Source organism: Oryctolagus cuniculus, chromosome 2 (assembly GCF_964237555.1).
Source record: "Oryctolagus cuniculus chromosome 2, mOryCun1.1, whole genome shotgun sequence".
NCBI classification, from domain to species: domain Eukaryota; kingdom Metazoa; phylum Chordata; class Mammalia; order Lagomorpha; family Leporidae; genus Oryctolagus; species Oryctolagus cuniculus.
The window spans coordinates 54,554,966-54,572,425 of NC_091433.1; the positions used below are offsets into that span (position 1 = coordinate 54,554,966).

Sequence of the window (17,460 nt, forward strand, 5' to 3'; positions counted from 1 at the left end):
CAGTTCCAGAATGCAAGCCCCTCAAGGGCAAGAATATTGCTCTTCTTTGATCACTGATAGGCCCCACATATCTAGAACAGTGTCAGGTATACGGTAGGTGCTCAATTACCATTAATTAGCTAAGTGTCTCCTGTACTAGGATAGAATGTCCCTGAGGGCTGCAATTTTGTCTGATTGTCAACTATAAATCTATTTCTCATGTCAAAGCAAGCATTCAATAAATGTATCCCTGTTGACTGGCTAGCTTAATGGTGGAATGAAGGAAATTACACTAGTGTTAAATGTTGATTGTACAAAAGAAACATGATCTAAATAGCCTTTCTTATCTCCAGAAAAGATATTTGACTTACCATTGATTTCATTTTACAGCTTAGTTTGTGACACCCCTAAAAATAAATATTTGTTCAGTTTCAAATGGTTTGCTATTACTTTTTCACCTTTTAAATAAATCTTCTTAAATATTAAAGGAGTTAAAAAATGTCAGCTCAGGACTGGCTCGGTGTCATAGTAGGCTAAGCTTCCGTCCGTGGCACTGGCATCCTATATGGGCACTGGTTCATCTCTCAGCTGCTCCTCTTCCAATCCAGCTCGCTGCTTCGTTCTGGGAAAGAAGTGAAGATGGCCCAAGTGCTAGGGCCCCTGCATCAGCATGGGAGACCTGAAAGAAGCTCCTGGCTCCTGGCTTGGGATCGGCTTAGCTCCAGCCATTGCAGCCATTTGGAGAGTGAACCAGCGAATGCAAGACCTTTCTGTCTCTCCATATTTTGCTCTGTAACTCTACTTCTCAAATAAAACGAATTAAAAAAACCTTGAAAAATAATAAAAATAAAATAGGGCCGGCGCCGTGGCGCAGTAAGTTAATCCTCTGCTTGCGGCGCTGGCATCCCATATGGGCGCGGGTTCTAGTCCTATCTGCTCCTCTTCCAATCCAGCTCTCTGCTGTGGCCTGGGAAAGCAGTGAAGGACAGCCCAGGTGCTTGGGCTCCTGTACCCACATGGGAGACTGGAAGAACCACCTGGCTCCTGGCTCTGGCCGTTGCATTTGGGGAGTGAACCAATGGATGGAAAATCTTTCTCTCTGTCTCTCCCTCTCACTGCCTCTAACTCTACCTATCAAATAAATGAATCTTAAAAAAATAAAATAAAATAAATGTCAACTATTATGACAAGCTTAAAACTTATTGGTTTGATTCATTATAATGCTGCATTTTCATAGTTCAATTGTCTTCACTATTTAGGACAATTTCCTTCACACAAAAAATTTATATCATCACTATAAAACCATCTAAAATTACAACAAAACTAAAAGAACAAAATACCCCATTGAAGACAATGTTGAGGTATCTTCTACAGTTGTATACATGTGGTTACTGGGATGATTATTTTAATGATTGTGAAAGAGTTAACTATTGATGCATTAATGATGTAAGTACATATGAATTACAAAATTTCTGGCACCAAAATAATCTTATCTATGAATTTCACTTGTCATAAACTTTAAAAGTGCCTTCATATGTTTTACAGTGATATTTAAGGACTATAAAACTTAGCCATACTATTGTCTAATAAATTTTATTTGTAGACTTATTTTGTATCCTCAGTTGTAATTCTACATCTAGTGCTATTAGTATATTTATTTGTAACTAGCTATACAAAATATCTAGATGACATAAAAGTTGGAGAAAGAACTGACACCTTTTTTGGTTTCTGCGCCACTATCATATTTACCATAACAAAAGATCATTTGCTTTTATCTCTAATCCTTATTTCATCTTTCTGTGTTATACATTTATTTTTAGAAGTAACACAGTGAGCTTATATTAATAAGAAAATAGAATCACAGTTTAAGATAATGTTGATTCTGGAGAACAACTGAGGATGCTATGCTTTTTCCTTGACAAATTGAAAGGGTGGAATTCTAGAGACACCATGTGATGACCTTCTGAAGACAAATTTAGGGGATCAAGAAGCCCAGGTTTAAGCCCCCAGGAAAACTGCAAGTTTATGGATTCACCATCAAGAGAGGGACTGATGATTCATGAAGGTTAATATAATATGCTTTTTATGATATGATCTTCCTTTTATATTTCCAGTTATGCTGTCCACTTCCATGCTAATTTTTCTGGTTTTTTTTTGTTTGTTTGTTTTTTGTTTTTTTTTTTTTTTTTTTTTTTTTTTATCTTTCTCTTAGAAATCATACTTTGAGATGGGAAAAATTTCAGGAAATGTGTCCTATTTGTAAGATGCTGATCTCCTCAGGATTTCTTCAAGGTATGCTGCTGTATAGCAATCAGGGATTTAGAGGGCCCTCCTGCTGAGTTAACAGGTTTCTGTTGTGATGAAGAAAAGTTAAAATTATAGTAATTTTGAGGGTCAGTAATGTAACCACCCTGCATCTTGTGCTTAGACAGAAATTGAGTATGTCAGCTGGATTTATGGCTACTGCTGAGTTCTTATCCCTACCTAATGTCAGGAAGGATTTTACCAGGCACTTTAAGTCCATTTCCTTTAACCAATAAAACTACTCTTAATAATGTTGTTCTTAATTTACTTGTGAATTCTTTGATACTGATCTGTATGGTTCCAGATAAACAGAAGTATCTGTTTCCTAAGAATTAATTCTGATTATGCTCATCATATTAATTAAACATAGGAAGTTACAATATAGAAAAAAAGAGATAGTTAACACAAAATGTTTTTTTTTTTTCAGCTACCCACACAGGAATGCTATGTAAATAAGGAGACATCTTTGGAAATTCTTCACAGGCACCTGAGAAATCATAAAGTGGGGGTGCTCTGACCTTTCCTCATGAAAAAAAAAAAATAGGTGATGTTTAATCTTCCCACTGACCAAAGAATGAAAATCCCATTAAAAACAATTTCAGGGTGATTGGAGTAGAAGGCCAGAGATATCAAAACTCTCAAATTGTGTGTTCCTTGTATTACATGAATATAAATAAAATAAAATGCTGATATTTTTATAACAAGAGTGTGACAGCATTCTTTTCTTGCAAACAAATCCTATAGAAACTCACACAAATGAAGGTAAACATTACTATGTAATAAAATTTCATCCTGCAATTGCTACGGTCTAGGTAATGCTGTGCCAGCAAGAAGCAGTGATCTCACCTGGAATGCTGAGCATCAAGCCACTCAGTTATTTTGTCTTCTTTAACTTCGAAATGAAACCAGAGCACTCTTCAGTTACCCTTCACCAGAACTCACTTTTCTAGCTTTTTCACTTTTGAAAAATTTCTGCATCCCCCTGTGCCTTTGTATTTGACTTTAGCTCTGATGATCCACGCAACCACCCTGCAGAGCCAGTTGCTGTATGAGTGATCCCGAAAATGACATATGAAAAAAATCCTTCTGTGCTCTCAGAAACTGAGATACTAATATAATCACAAAATATATAAACTTAAGGTCTTGGTAGTCTCAGTCAAGTTTCCAATAGCCAAAAGACAATGACATCAATTTCTGTGGTAGGCTGAGTAAGCTTCATGATTTATGATTATGGTATAAATTCAAACAGAGGTTTAGTTTAGACTGGAGATAGCAGCTTTGATATGTCCTGAATACGTGTCCAGATGACAGGTTTTACAATTATTTAAATTAGCTTAACGCCAGCGCCGTGGCTCACTAGGCTAATCCTCCGCCTTGCGGCGCCGGCACACCGGGTTCTAGTCCCCGTCGGGGTGCCGGATTCTGTCCCGGTTGCCCCTCTTCCAGGCCAGCTCTCTGCTGTGGCCAGGGAGTGCAGTGGAGGATGGCCCAGGTGCCTGGGCCCTGCACCCCATGGGAGACAAGGAGAAGTACCTGGCTCCTGCCATCGGATCAGCGCGGTGTGCTGGCCGCAGCGCACCAGCCGCAGCGGCCATTGGAGGGTGAACCAATGGCAAAGGAAGACCTTTCTCTCTGTCTCTCTCTCTCTCACTGTCCACTCTACCTGTCAAAAAAAAATTAGCTTAACATTTTAAATCAAGATATTTCCATGTAACAGTCAACACTTCCAGATATTATTGAAATTTTTTAAGATCTAAAAACGAGCTATACACCTTAGTAGAAACTTCTACCTATTTCACACATCTGAATTTTAAATCCCATTTCTGACCTTGTTTCCAAAGTAAGGAGAATGGATTAACTAGAGGTTTCAGCAAAATATACTGGCTCAAGACTTACTAATTATGTCAGTATTTTGGAATTAGTTAATAATGATGCATCTGAGTATTTATACAGAATGTGAAGAACAAGATGGTTCCATCCACTAAAAATGATTTTATGTTCTTGTAATAAATTTATCATTGTGTTTTGCGGATACACAAAAATCCTCTGTAGATTATTCTAGATCCATTGTGTTTTCTATGGTTGGATTCAAACCTGGGATGTAAAAAGATATTGAAACAAACACAAAACTAACTTCTGAATAATGCTTTATTCTGTTTCTCCACAATCTGAGAGCCTTTCATGATTCACTGAGTACATAGGTTCCAAAGTCCTGTTTATGGATTAGTTGTCTTTTTATTTCAATGTATTTCCTAAAATTTTCCATAACAAAATTTGAATAATAGGAGAAACATAAAAAAACAAGTTTGTTTGTTGGCTTTATTAATTCATAAGATTTAAAGGTAGGTGAACTTGATTCAAATTCTAGTTTGTGATTTATTAATTATGTGATCAAGAAGATCTTAGTATGTACATTTACCTTTCTGAACTCCAATTCAGCATCCATTTTTATAAGCATATAATAATTTCAGAATAAATGTTAATTGGATATTTTTTCCATCCATATTGCCTGTCATATAAATTTTCTAGTTGTGTTCTATTTGCTTAAAACATCTCCCAGGTAGCTCTAACATATAAGAAATTCATCACATCCAATATAAGAATTCATACCCATCACTTTATTCTATTAACATCTACTGTATAGAGTATTACCCACATAATATTTTTTAATGTTTATAAATTTTGTCCCTGCAACAGTGGTTAAAATTCTGGAGGACAATTGAAATAACTCAAATATCTATCAAAATAGTAGAAATAGTAAACCCAGCTGCATACATATATCACATTTTGATAAGGCAAGAAACTTCACTTATTTTCTCTGATTTACCACTCAAGATCTTTGTAAGATGCAAATAATATTTTGATTCCCTTAACTCCACTTATGAGTTAACAGAAGAACCTAGAGGACATGCCAGTTCCATACCTATGGTTAGAAAGTTTATGTCTTCTGAGCCTAGATCCAAAGTCCTTTTACTGCATCATATATGAATTTCTTCCAAGACCAGGTAGAGAAGGGGGTATATAGTTGATTATAAAAATAAATGTTCATTGGTTGATTTATAAAATGTAAGGTTTTAGAATATACCTTTTCCTTTGTAGACTTACAAATGAGTATTTTCATTGTCTTTACCTCTATACTTATGATAAACAAGAGAGCTCTAATTTAGAGGCAAGGAGCAAGTTTTTCTTACTCATCAGAGGCTTCAGAATGACAGCCTTCAGAAGTGATATATTATTGAAAAGATAATGACAGGGGCTGGCATAGTGGCATAGTGGGTTAAACCACTGACTGTGATGGTTCAAGTCCCAGCTGTTCCACTTCCCAAATGAGCCTAGGAAGCAGGGCCCCTGCTTGGGTCCCTGCCACCCTGGTAGGAGACCTGGATGGAGCTCTGGGTTCCTGGATTCCACCTGGTCCAGCCCTAGCCACTGCCATTCCAGCATTTGGAATTTGAAGAGTGAACTAGCAAATGGAAGATCTACTTTTGCCTGTCTTTTCATCTCTCTGTAATTCTGCCTTTCAAATAAATAAATACATCTTAAATAAAAATAATAATAGTGTAAGTGGCATAGCAGGTTACTGGGGTGCAGTGAGTTAAGTGTTCACTTATGACACCAGCATTCCATGTCAGAGAGGCAATTCAAATCCCAGCTGGCAGTGTGCTTAAGAAGGCAGTGGAAGATGGCCCAAGTACTAGGGCCCTGTCACCCATGTGGGATACCAGGATGGAATTCCTCGCTCCTGGCTTCAGTCTGGCCTAGAACTTGCTGTTGCAGCCAAGTGGAGAACAAAGCGTCAGATGAAAAATCTCTCTTTCTCTCTCTCTCTCCTCCACCCACTCTGTATCTATCTTTGTCTTTCTCCCCCTTTCAAATAAATGAAGAAATAAATGTTTTTAATAAAGTTAATAATAGTAGTAATACAATCCCAGAGTTCATCAATCCCTAGAGTAACACATGACAGTTTCAATCCATTTGCCACATCACTGACCCCAGAGATATTTGATTTTGTTACCTGGGGAAATGCATTGCCAATGCATAATGCTTTATTCTTGGAAACTTTTCTCCTGACCTATTCAAATATATATTACATTTTTATAGGCTCTGGGATCCAACTATAGCTATTATATATGGTTTCTATTTAATGGATTCTGTCCCTTTCATCCTGAAATTTTTTTCAAGTTAATTATTTGTAGTGACCTAAGAGTGAATAAGCAGTTCACAAGGTGAAAAACCCAAAAGGTACTCACAAATAAATAGCTGAAATACATACCTCATAAAAGTAGAATTTCTTTATTGTACAATGTCATAGATCATGAGTCTGTGCTACTATAATGATTCAGAGAACACAAGATATTTCAGGAGAGAAGCAAATGGATCTGAGCAGAAGAGAGGGCTCACATAAATGAAAAGTATCATTTACTAAATGTTTTAGCTTTTAGAATCAAAAGTTAGTTTTATATAAAAACTAAAGTGGTTAGTTTTATGCAAAAAAAATTACTGGGATTGATTTACAATTTTTCACTTACCTTTCTGGAAAGTGAAAATAATGCCATCATACCTAATCTTTATATTGGTCATCAGCTTTTAACATATGAAAGACTCTTCAGTAGAATGTGGCACACAATCTCCTAAAGAGTTTGACTTCCTTCCTTTCTTTTTCTTTTTATTTCTTTTTTCTTCCCAAGGCAAAATGTCAAAGAGAGACAAATGAACAGAGAGGACTTCCATCCTTTTGTTCACTTGCCAGATGCTTACAATGACTAGGGCTGGGCTGGGCCAGTTGGAAGCCAGGAATTAATCTAGGTCTCCCACAAGGTACACATTATTAGAAACCTGAAATCAGGATGGATCTAGGACTCAATCCTAAGCACTTCAGTATAGGATGCAGGCATCCCATGGGCATCATAACCACCAATCCAAATACCCATTCTGACTTTCTCCCTTATTAGGATAATTGTGTTGGTTTCCTTACTGAAGTATATTGGACTTTTTCAAATTCTAATAAGTCTCAAAATAATCTGGAGAACTTGTTAAAAAAGATTTTTCACAGATTTCTGTTTTTCTTATCTCCTCAAAGTTTCTGATTTAATAAATCTGAGTCGGGATCGGGAGTCAGATTCTGACAAGTTTCCTGTTGATGCTGATCCTGTGGGAAGCACTGGTAGAGAGAAAGGGCATTGATGTGGAATGTAGTTTTTGTTAGAGCACCATGTCAGGTGGTCTGCTTTAACCAGAATCCTCTTATTATGATTACACATCTTAAAATAAATCTTGAGGATTTTTGAGGTTTATTTTTATATAAAGTAATACTTGCAAAATAATTTAAAATTGGAAATCTCACTATAAAGATTGTAATGGTAACCAGCAATCCCCTTGCTCACTTTCTGTATTTGCAATTTCTTTTTTTTAAGATTTATTTATTTATTTGAAAGTCAGAGTTATACAGAGAGAAAGAGAGCCAGAGAGAAAGGTCTTCCATCCGATGGTTCACTCCCCAGTTGGCCACAACTGCTGGAGCTGCGCGGATCCAAAGCCAGGAGCCAGGAGCTTCTTCCAGGTCTTCCACACAGGTGCAGGAGCCCAAGGACTTGGGGCATCTTGTACTGATTTCCCAGGCCATAGCAGCGAGCTGGATTGGAAGTGATACAGCCAGGACTAGAACCTGTGCCCATATGGGATGCTGGCGCTTCAGGCCAAGGTGTTAATCCACTGGGCCACAGTGTCGGCCCCTATTTGCAATTTCTGATCCCCAGAGCAACCACATCCATTTCTTATTTTTATTCTGTTATATGCTTCCATGTTTATATGTGAAACATAATTACTGTTTTGATGTTCTCTGTTTACTGCCTACTGTTTTTATATATTTATATATAACATGCATGTAATGCACTATTAAATATCTTACAGCATTTTCCTCATTGGACTTATTCAACTATTTCTTACATTGTTTCTTTTTGCTTCTAATTAATTGGCACACTTTTCATTGCTCATATTTTAATTTTATGTATAATTAATTATCTCAATCTTTTTGAAGGAAATGTAACCCATTTCTCCATATATATATATATATATATATATATATGAAATTATAAATTTGTTTTCTAACACAGAGGCAGCCTTTGTGGAACTTCATTCTATCCCACTTGCACAATCAAAATCTCTAATCTTGCTGTCATTTTGCTTCCTTATTTTAATACTCTATCATCTTGTCACTCTTTCATTTTTTTTTCTATTTTTTAATAAAGTTCTTCCAATCCTTTATTTCTTTTTTTATTTTATTTTATTTAATGAACATAAATTTCCAAAGTACAGCTTATGGATTACAATATCTTCCCCCCCATTACTTCCCTCCCTCCCACAACACTCCCCTCTCCCACACCCTCTCCCCTTCCATTCACATCAAGATTAATTTTCAATTATCTTTATATACAGAAGATCAATTTAGCATATATTAAGTAAAAATTTCCAGTTTGCACTCACACAGAAACACAAAGTGTAAAATACTATTTGAGTATTAGTTATAGCATTAATTAAACACCTAAGAGTAATTGTGTATTTTTTTTAGTTTCCCTCCCACTCACCCCCCTCCCATCTCATGCTCACTCTCCCATTCCATTCACATCAAGATTCATTTTCAATTCTCTTTATATACAGAAGATCAATTCAGTATGTATTAAGTAAAGATTTCATCAGTTTGCACCCACACAGAAACACAAAGTGTCAAATACTGTTTCAGTACTAGTTATAGCATTACTTCACATTGGACAACACACTAAGGACAGATCCCACATGAGAAGTAAGTACACAGTGACTCCTGTTGTTGACTTAACAATTTGACACTCTTGTTTATGGCGTCAGTAATCTCCCTAGGCTCTAGTCATGAGATGCCAAGGCTATGGAGTTAGAATCATGCCAGGGGATCCCAATACAATCCCATCAAGGTGGCATGTACCCATGCCATTGCACCAGTCCAAGTGATCAACTTCAGTTCACAATTGATCACACTGATAGGTCTAAGAGTCAAAGGGATCACACAAACAAGACTAGTGTCTGCAAATACTAGCTGATAGAATCAAAAAGGAAGAGAAGGATCCATCATGGGAAGCGGGATACACAGCAGACTCATAGAATAGCAGATGTCCCAAATAGCACTCTGGCCTCAGAATCAGCCCTTAAGGCATTCGGATCTGGCTGAAGAGCCCATGAAAGTATTTTAGACATGGAAAGCCAAGACACCCTGGAAAAAAAAAAAAAGACCTAAATGGAAGATCTCTGCGAGTGAGATCCCAGTGGAAAGAACGGGGCCATCAAAGAAGGAGGTACCTTTCTCTGAAGGGAGGAGAGAGCTTCCACTTTGACTATGACCCTGTCGGAATAAGAACCAATCCTTTATTTCTTTTTTAATTTTTTTTTTTTTTTTGACAGGCAGGGTGGACAGTGAGAGAGAGAGACAGAGAGAAAGGTCATCCTTTGCCGTTGGTTCACCCTCCAATGGCCGCTGCGGCTGGCGCACTGCGGCCGGCGCACTGCGCTGATCCGATGGCAGGAGCCAGGAGCCAGGTGCTTTTCCTGGTCTCCCATGGGGTGCAGGGCCCAAGCACCTGGGCCATCCTCCACTGCACTCCCTGGCCACAGCAGAGGGCTGGCCTGGAAGAGGGGCAACCGGGACAGAATCTGGCACCCCAACCGGGACTAGAACCCGGTGTGCCGGCGCCGCAAGGCGGAGGATTAGCCTAGTGAGCCGCGGCGCCTGCCAATCCTCTATTTCTAAAGTGTCTCTTAACTATTCTTTCCCTGCTATCGTATTTTTATTTTCAGGAACTCTTTCTTATTGTCCAAAGGCTCCTTTTCTCCCCACCCTGCTAGATTATGTTCCTATAGAATGATTTTTCATAACATTCTTCAAAGAAATTAAATTTTGATTTGGGGAGAAATTTTCTTATATGTCTTATATTGCTTCTGTTTATTTCCTGCAAGTTTATGTCTTTTATTGACTTTTGATCTCTAAAGATTATGTTAAAATATCTTACAAATATCTGGTAATCCTTGGTTGCCTACTCATAAATAAAGTGATGAAAATATTGATATAAAGTTCTATGTGTAGAGAAAAGTTTGCTATTGAGGGGATTTCCCTTGCAGTTACTGGATTTTGTCTCAGAGCCAATACCCATATGTCTTTTGTACTCAGTTCTCAAAATAGATATCTGTTGGCACAAACTGTGACCTTGCAGCTTTCTGGAAGCCTGGTGAAGGAAGAGAACGTTGTTCATGTGGAACCCTGATTTTCACTTTATTTTGGCATCCTTATACTAGCATTCAAGAGCTTCTTAAGTGGATTGTTTGTTTTGTTGTTGTTGAGTTTCTCGAGATTTAAACTCACTCTCAGAAATTCCTGATGCCTCCAATTCTTAGGTATTTAAAAATTTTAGTGACTTAAATAAAAATGTGCTGCCTTTGTAGTAGTTCTCAACCATTTATATGCAGATTATGTTATTAAAACTATCTGCCTTTTGATGCATTTTTTCTTTATGATCATTTTCCTTTTGTTTTTGTTGAAAGTAAAGATTAACTTTGTGTTAAATCTACTTTATCCATTAGTAATATTCCTGTACCTTAAAACACATGAAGATAAAAGACACAGAGTATACCAGGTAACAAGATAGCTTTGTATACCTGGAATTCACACAGAAATATCTCCATGTTTCATTTCAAGATTTGTAAATCTGAAGATCATGTTTTTAGTTTGGTATCATGTCAATCAGGATAAGAAATATTGATTAGATGTTCAAAATTTATAAATGCATGGCTGAGACAAAACCATGAGTGTGTATTTTTAATTCATTTGATTATAACTTTCTATGCATAGCTGAGTTTTGGAAAAATTTCTAACTACAAGAAAATCAACTAGAAAAAAATAATTTACTTGTAAAAGTGTTTATTATAAACTCCCAGAATTTAATTTTCCCACTTTCTTCTATTTTACTGTCCTCTTTTTGGTTTTTAATAACTTTTCTTTCTTCTCAGTTTCCTTTTAAAGTTAACATTATTCTAAACTTTTTATATATATGTACAATTATCCTTATATGTGTTTTCCTTTTCTTTATTTCTGAGCTCACCATTTGAATGAGCAACAAGTTCTTTGACATTATAATATAATATCCTTGAAATTATAATATTTATAAAAGTATAAAGTTTGTGTTGTGACTATAGTTGATAAGTGGGTGATAATTTCATCCATATTTTGAAACATAAATTATACTGTAGTGCAAAGTTAGATGGGAAATAGTAATTAACAGTTGTTGAGGCCACAATTGGTCTAAGTCTTGGCTTTGCTACTGAAGGTTAATTCAAGTTATTTTAGTTCTCTGAGACTAAATTTAGTTGGCAGAAATGTAGGGATTTACAGCACAAGGCTATTATAATGACTAAACAAAACTTTTATACACAGAGTATTAACCTGGCACATAGTGAGCGACCTATGAATGGTTTCTAATAAAAATATTATAAAGCCATTCATATATACTAGATCAAAATATACAAAAATTAAAAAACCACAACATTTATTCAATTTAAAACCAAAATTTGTAGTATTACCATTATTTATACTTTGGGCAAGTGAAAATAGCAAACTATCTATGCTTAGAGGAAGTGACACACTGAATAAATAATGTCTCTGTATCCAACAAACAGGAAAAGATAGGGTTGTAAGAAAGGCATGCTGTTTTTACAGACCAAATGATTTAAATATGTGTTACTTTTGTCTCTAGAAATAGTTTTCTCTGTACTCAGAGGAATCACTTATTCAACAAATATTCTTTGATTGCCTGTTTTTGTCCCTGGCTGTGTTTTATCTTTGCAAAAGGATTTTTATGCCTGAATACTTTCCTTTTCCACAGACATTTCCACTGGGCCTGGGAGATGGGCAATTCTATTCATGGACAGATGGTTTGAGAAGAAAGGACTGGCATGACTATGAAAGCATTCAGAAAGAGGCTATGCGTTCAGGTATGAAGTTCAGTGTAAGCCAAAGTGCTACGTTACTTACTGCAGTGTCTCATGTGTCACTTAAAGGCTCTCTAATTAGTATTTCTTCTGCACACAGTAAAGTATGTCTCACTATTGAAGGTCAACAATGGATAGAACCAAAGTGACTTTAAATTTCAGAAGCAATGCAAATGATAAATATATCTTTCAATATTAGCAGAAAAAGAGTATATTACAATTTTAGAAATTTATAGTACTTTATAATTCTAAAATGCTTCCAGAGGCTTTTTGGAACTCACTAATAAGATATGATCTGGTAGAGCTGTAACTCAAGCAAGGTTCACTGGAGCTGAAGTGTATCTAACTAGCAATACACATTATCTAAGAGGCACCACAATTTCAGGACATTGGCAAAGGGTACAATAAGTCAGTGGATTATAGCAACCAGGGATCTGATGTTGCCAGCATCTGGAAAAATAGGAAGTTAAATAGAATTAAGTAAGTCTGCACATTCTATCTTGCAGAAATCTAGTCAGGCTAGAGAAAGAGGATAAAAGAAATGGAAACAGAAATATATGTGAGTAGAAATCCAGTGAAAGTGAATAGAAGATAATAAGAAGTCCATATTCTATTATTCAATGGAAGGCACTCTTTTTTCATAGTTAGGGAATCATAGAAGCTGAACAGCTACTGTCTGGTATGGGCATCTCAGTAGGCCTGGGACATAGCACTGTAGGTCAGCAGTAGCAGAACCATGGGTAGCCACAAGATGTGGTCCTCCTGGCTAGTCTTCCAGATAGCTCATTCCCTCAGAGTAGCTAGTGAAAGTGTTTAAATATTTATGAAAGTAGTCTGGCCTGTAAAATAGTCTTAGCAACATGGCAAGAGCTAAATAAAGCAAAGCACCATCCTCTAGCAGCTGCACAGGAGCAGCTTGTCCTAAAACTGCTTCCCTGTGTAAGAGACTCGACCTCTTCCAGGTTTCATCATCTTCTCACATTGGCCATCACCACACGTATTGTCATGATGATGATTTCCTTATCAAAATCTTCATTTTTCTGGTCCTCTCATTTTTTTCGTCTATTGGCTTGTGTGAATCCAACTCTCTCTTCCTTAGTCTATCCCAAGATGCTGAAGATTTATGAAAAGGTAGCATAATAATACCAACTTAATTGTCACAAAAATTCCTAATAGTAATAATCAAAAATGAATAAACGGTTTGTATGAGCTATTCCACATATGTATTTTACTTAAAGTTCAGAACAGCTTTGATAGGTTTTATTATCCTTAATTTTTAAAAACTTGAATTGCTGAGAATTTATAAGCTTTCAAACACGGTCAAACAGCTAATTGTTTGCAGAGCTGGACTAATTGTAGGGTGTGATAATGTTCCATTACACTCCACTTTCTGACTTCGCATAATAGCATTTTAACAACATAGACTAATGACAAGGGCATATATGAGAGAGAGGTGCAACTAGGTTCAATTTTTAGCTTTCACATGCATCACTTGTATAATTTGAAAAATCAAATTATGTTGCAGGTCTGCTACTCTGTAGAATCATTCTAAATATTATATATAGTATACTTATAGTAATTGGCCAATTGGACATATTAAAAGCTCAACTAAGGATAACTGTAATTATTAAACTAAGTTATTTTCATGTGAATTGTGGTGTTTACCCTTTCCATATAATGAGGTTGGGATATAAAAACCAGTACTTCCCCTGTATTTCTGCTTCATATCATCAAATACACCTTTTATATAAATATGTGTTTTATGTCCTCATCCTCTTAGACCAAGGGAAATTTGAACTAAAAATTGTTAATACATCAGGTTTTTAAGGATGAGTTATTCATGTAATTTAAAAGTTTTAAATGCCAAATCTGTATCAATCACTAGAATACATATGACGAATATAACAGACTAGAATTAGTTATTTTTATATAAGGAAATAACAAAAAAGTCTATTAGACTATATGTGTGTGCACACACAAACACATGCACACAAAAAAGTACAGAGTAAAAATAAAATAGCCACCTGTGTACTCCATATATAAGCCAAGTAAAAGGATCTAAGGCTATGTACCCTCCAAGAGTTCAATTTTGTGTTTCGTATCTTAATTTTCTCTGAGATTTATATCACCTGTATATTTATCCTTAAACAACAAATAGTTACATTTTGCCAATATTTGAGTTTTATCTAATATTGTATGACTTTCTTTTTTAACTCAGAATTGCTTTTGAGACTCATCCATGTCAATATATGAAACATTACTTGGGTTTTTTGTTTGTTTTTAATTTTCTACAAGATCCCTCTCTTCTTGGACATGTGGATAAATCTCACATTTTAGTTGTCATGTGTAATGCTGGTATAAGTTGTCATGTGTGATATCCCTCAGACATTGAGACAATTTTTCTGGGTAACAGTTTAGCAATAGATTTGTACAAATAGGGAATGTACATTTCAATTCTATTTGACTGTGATAAATTGTTTTCCAAAAGTAATATACAAATTTCACTACAGTCAGTAATGGATGTAATTTCCCTTTCTCTATGTCTTTGTCAATTCCTATTATTGTTTGACTTTCTTTTCACAACTTGGTGATATGAAAAAAATCTCTTACTTTCCCTTGCAATCCATATTACTAAATTTTAGCATACGTTACTCCTTTTTATGCTTATGAACCATTTGTTCTTCCTTTCTGGTAAAACTTTTTATTCATTTGTATTTCCAACTTTTAAAAAATTTTCTTTTCCTTACTAATCCACACAATGTGGGTGATTTATTTTGGATAATATCCATTGTGGTTTTGGTGAAGATATCTCATTCCACATTTTGTAGACTATATTTAAAAATCATTTTATGTGTGGTTTAAGTATATATTATTTTGATATTAAATTCAGAAATAATTTTTTGAGGTTAGGACATACTGATTGTCTTTCATACACTTGATAAATTTACTTTTACACTGATGTTTTCACTCTACATGGACTTCATTTTCATATGATGTAGAGGTTCAGTGTTTGTTTAATTCTTACCAATTTAAATAACCAAAGAATCCTCAGCAACATTTATTGGAAAATGTACCTCTCCTTCTCTTGATCTGATGTGTTGACTTTATCATAAATTAGGTTGCTGTATGTATATGCTCTCTTTCTGGGTTCTCAATTCTATTCTGTGAATGAAAATCTCTGCACCTTCACTATATGATTTTGCATCATAGCTTTATAACAACTATAGATATTTGATAAATCTCATTATGAAGGCACTATTCCTTGCTCTTCTGCTTTGGGAATGTACTAGCATTCTTACCTGAAGCTCTTCATGAAAACTTTTATTCAGATTTAGGTATCACAAACACATGTACACAAAACATTTGAAATTTTGGAATTGTATTGAGCCTATTGATAAATTATGAGATAATTGACATTTTCCGATATCTAATAGTTCCATTGGTTTTCATTATATTTACTTATTTCTTTATTATCTTAAGGGATGTGTTTTAAGTTCATTTATTTTAATTTTATTCTCATCATTTTTAGAAGTGTGTTATATGTATTAATTTTTTGAAATTCCACATTGTTACCAGATGGCTTATTGAAATAACAGTTTTTAGCATTGATATGAATTTAGAAAATAGTATATTTTTATTACTTAAAATCATTTACTAATATGAATTATATCTACAAATAATTACAATGTTTTAAAGGTGCTTTCTTTACATCATGGAGTTTATTCTTTTAGCTATTTTTGCCCAGGTATAACACTTGTCAAGAACGCTAGTGCAATGTTGAATATTGGACACCAATAAGTACTCTTGATTTATGATAGCAAATTAAATGCTTATTTTGAGGTTCTATCTATCATCTACCTAGCTATCATCTATCTACATGAGTATGTTTTATCATATTTACTAACATGGTACAAATACATTTTCCATTTTCTAAACACATTTCATCATATTATTTCTGGATCTGACTTGCTGAGAGTTTGTGAATTTTATAATTTTCAGTCTCAAGGAAGTTGATTTTATCAAATGTTTATGCATTCATTTTTAGCAATTATGAAAAATCGTATTTAATTAGGAAAGAAACAAACTATTCCATTTTATTCATCTGAAGTTAAGGAATTTAGGTAAAATATGAGATATGACTATGCTACAATGGATATTGTTAAAAAAGTTATCATAAAGGTAAGAAGAATTTTTTATTTATTCTTATCTACTAAAATAGATAATACAATTTCTGCTTTAATCTATTGTTTGGGTAAATTATATACATTGTTTTAGCAGTAGAAACCAAGTTAGCTATTTGACACTAAATATTTTTAGTCATCATTGTATTTAATTTGCTAATATGTTCTTCAGCATTTTCAAATAATTATCCATAGACAAAATATTGATCATGAATTTTTCTTTTTCACAAAATCCTTTTCAAGTTTTTGTAACAATGTATCGCCAACTCTATAAAATGATTTGATTAAATCTGCTTTTTTTTAACATTTTATAATTACTTATACATTATAGTCATTTGTTTTCTAATAATTATGAAATTTTGTAAGTAAAACTACCTAGTCTTGAAATTTTCTTGGAGCAAATATTTTTAAATTCTGAGATGACTATGTAAATGAACATTAGTTTATTTTGCATTTCTCCTGTTATTAAAAATATGTTCCACTAATTTGTCCATTACATTTAACTGTTCATATTTATTAATTAATTTATATTGCTTTTTCTTCAGATAGTATTTCAGATATTATTCATTTTTCAATTTTATTAACATTTCAAAAATTTTGCTTTATTTTATCTATTCTATTTTTTGAGTTTATTTACATTCATGTATTCATTATATTTTTTTGGTTTAGTTTATTCACATATTCATTCCCTTATGTAATACATGCCTTCTATTTGTTTTTCTGTTTTTTTTTAACTTTTATTTAGTAAATATAAATTTCCAAAGTACAGTTTATGGATTACAAAGGCTTCCCCCCTCATAATTTCCCTCCCACTCGCACCCCTCCCATCTCCCACTCGCTCTCCCATTCCATTCACATCAAGATTCATTTTCAATTCTCTTTATATACAGAAGATCAATTCAGTATGTATTAAGTAAAGATTTCATCAGTTTGCACTCACACAGAAACACAAAGTGTCAAATACTGTTTCAGTACTAGATATAGCATTATT

At 34.6% G+C, this 17,460-nt stretch overlaps 1 protein-coding gene across 1 annotated transcript in view; it reads left to right on the forward strand.

Annotated features, from left to right (window-relative positions):
* GALNTL6 (polypeptide N-acetylgalactosaminyltransferase like 6) overlaps positions 1-17,460 on the forward strand; it is a 1,232,148-nt gene that overhangs the window by 395,836 nt on the left and 818,852 nt on the right. Inside the window, exon 3 of the mRNA XM_002709470.4 lies at positions 12,183-12,291. Coding sequence (XP_002709516.1) covers positions 12,183-12,291 — 109 coding nt within the window. The remainder of the gene's footprint in view (positions 1-12,182; positions 12,292-17,460) is intronic.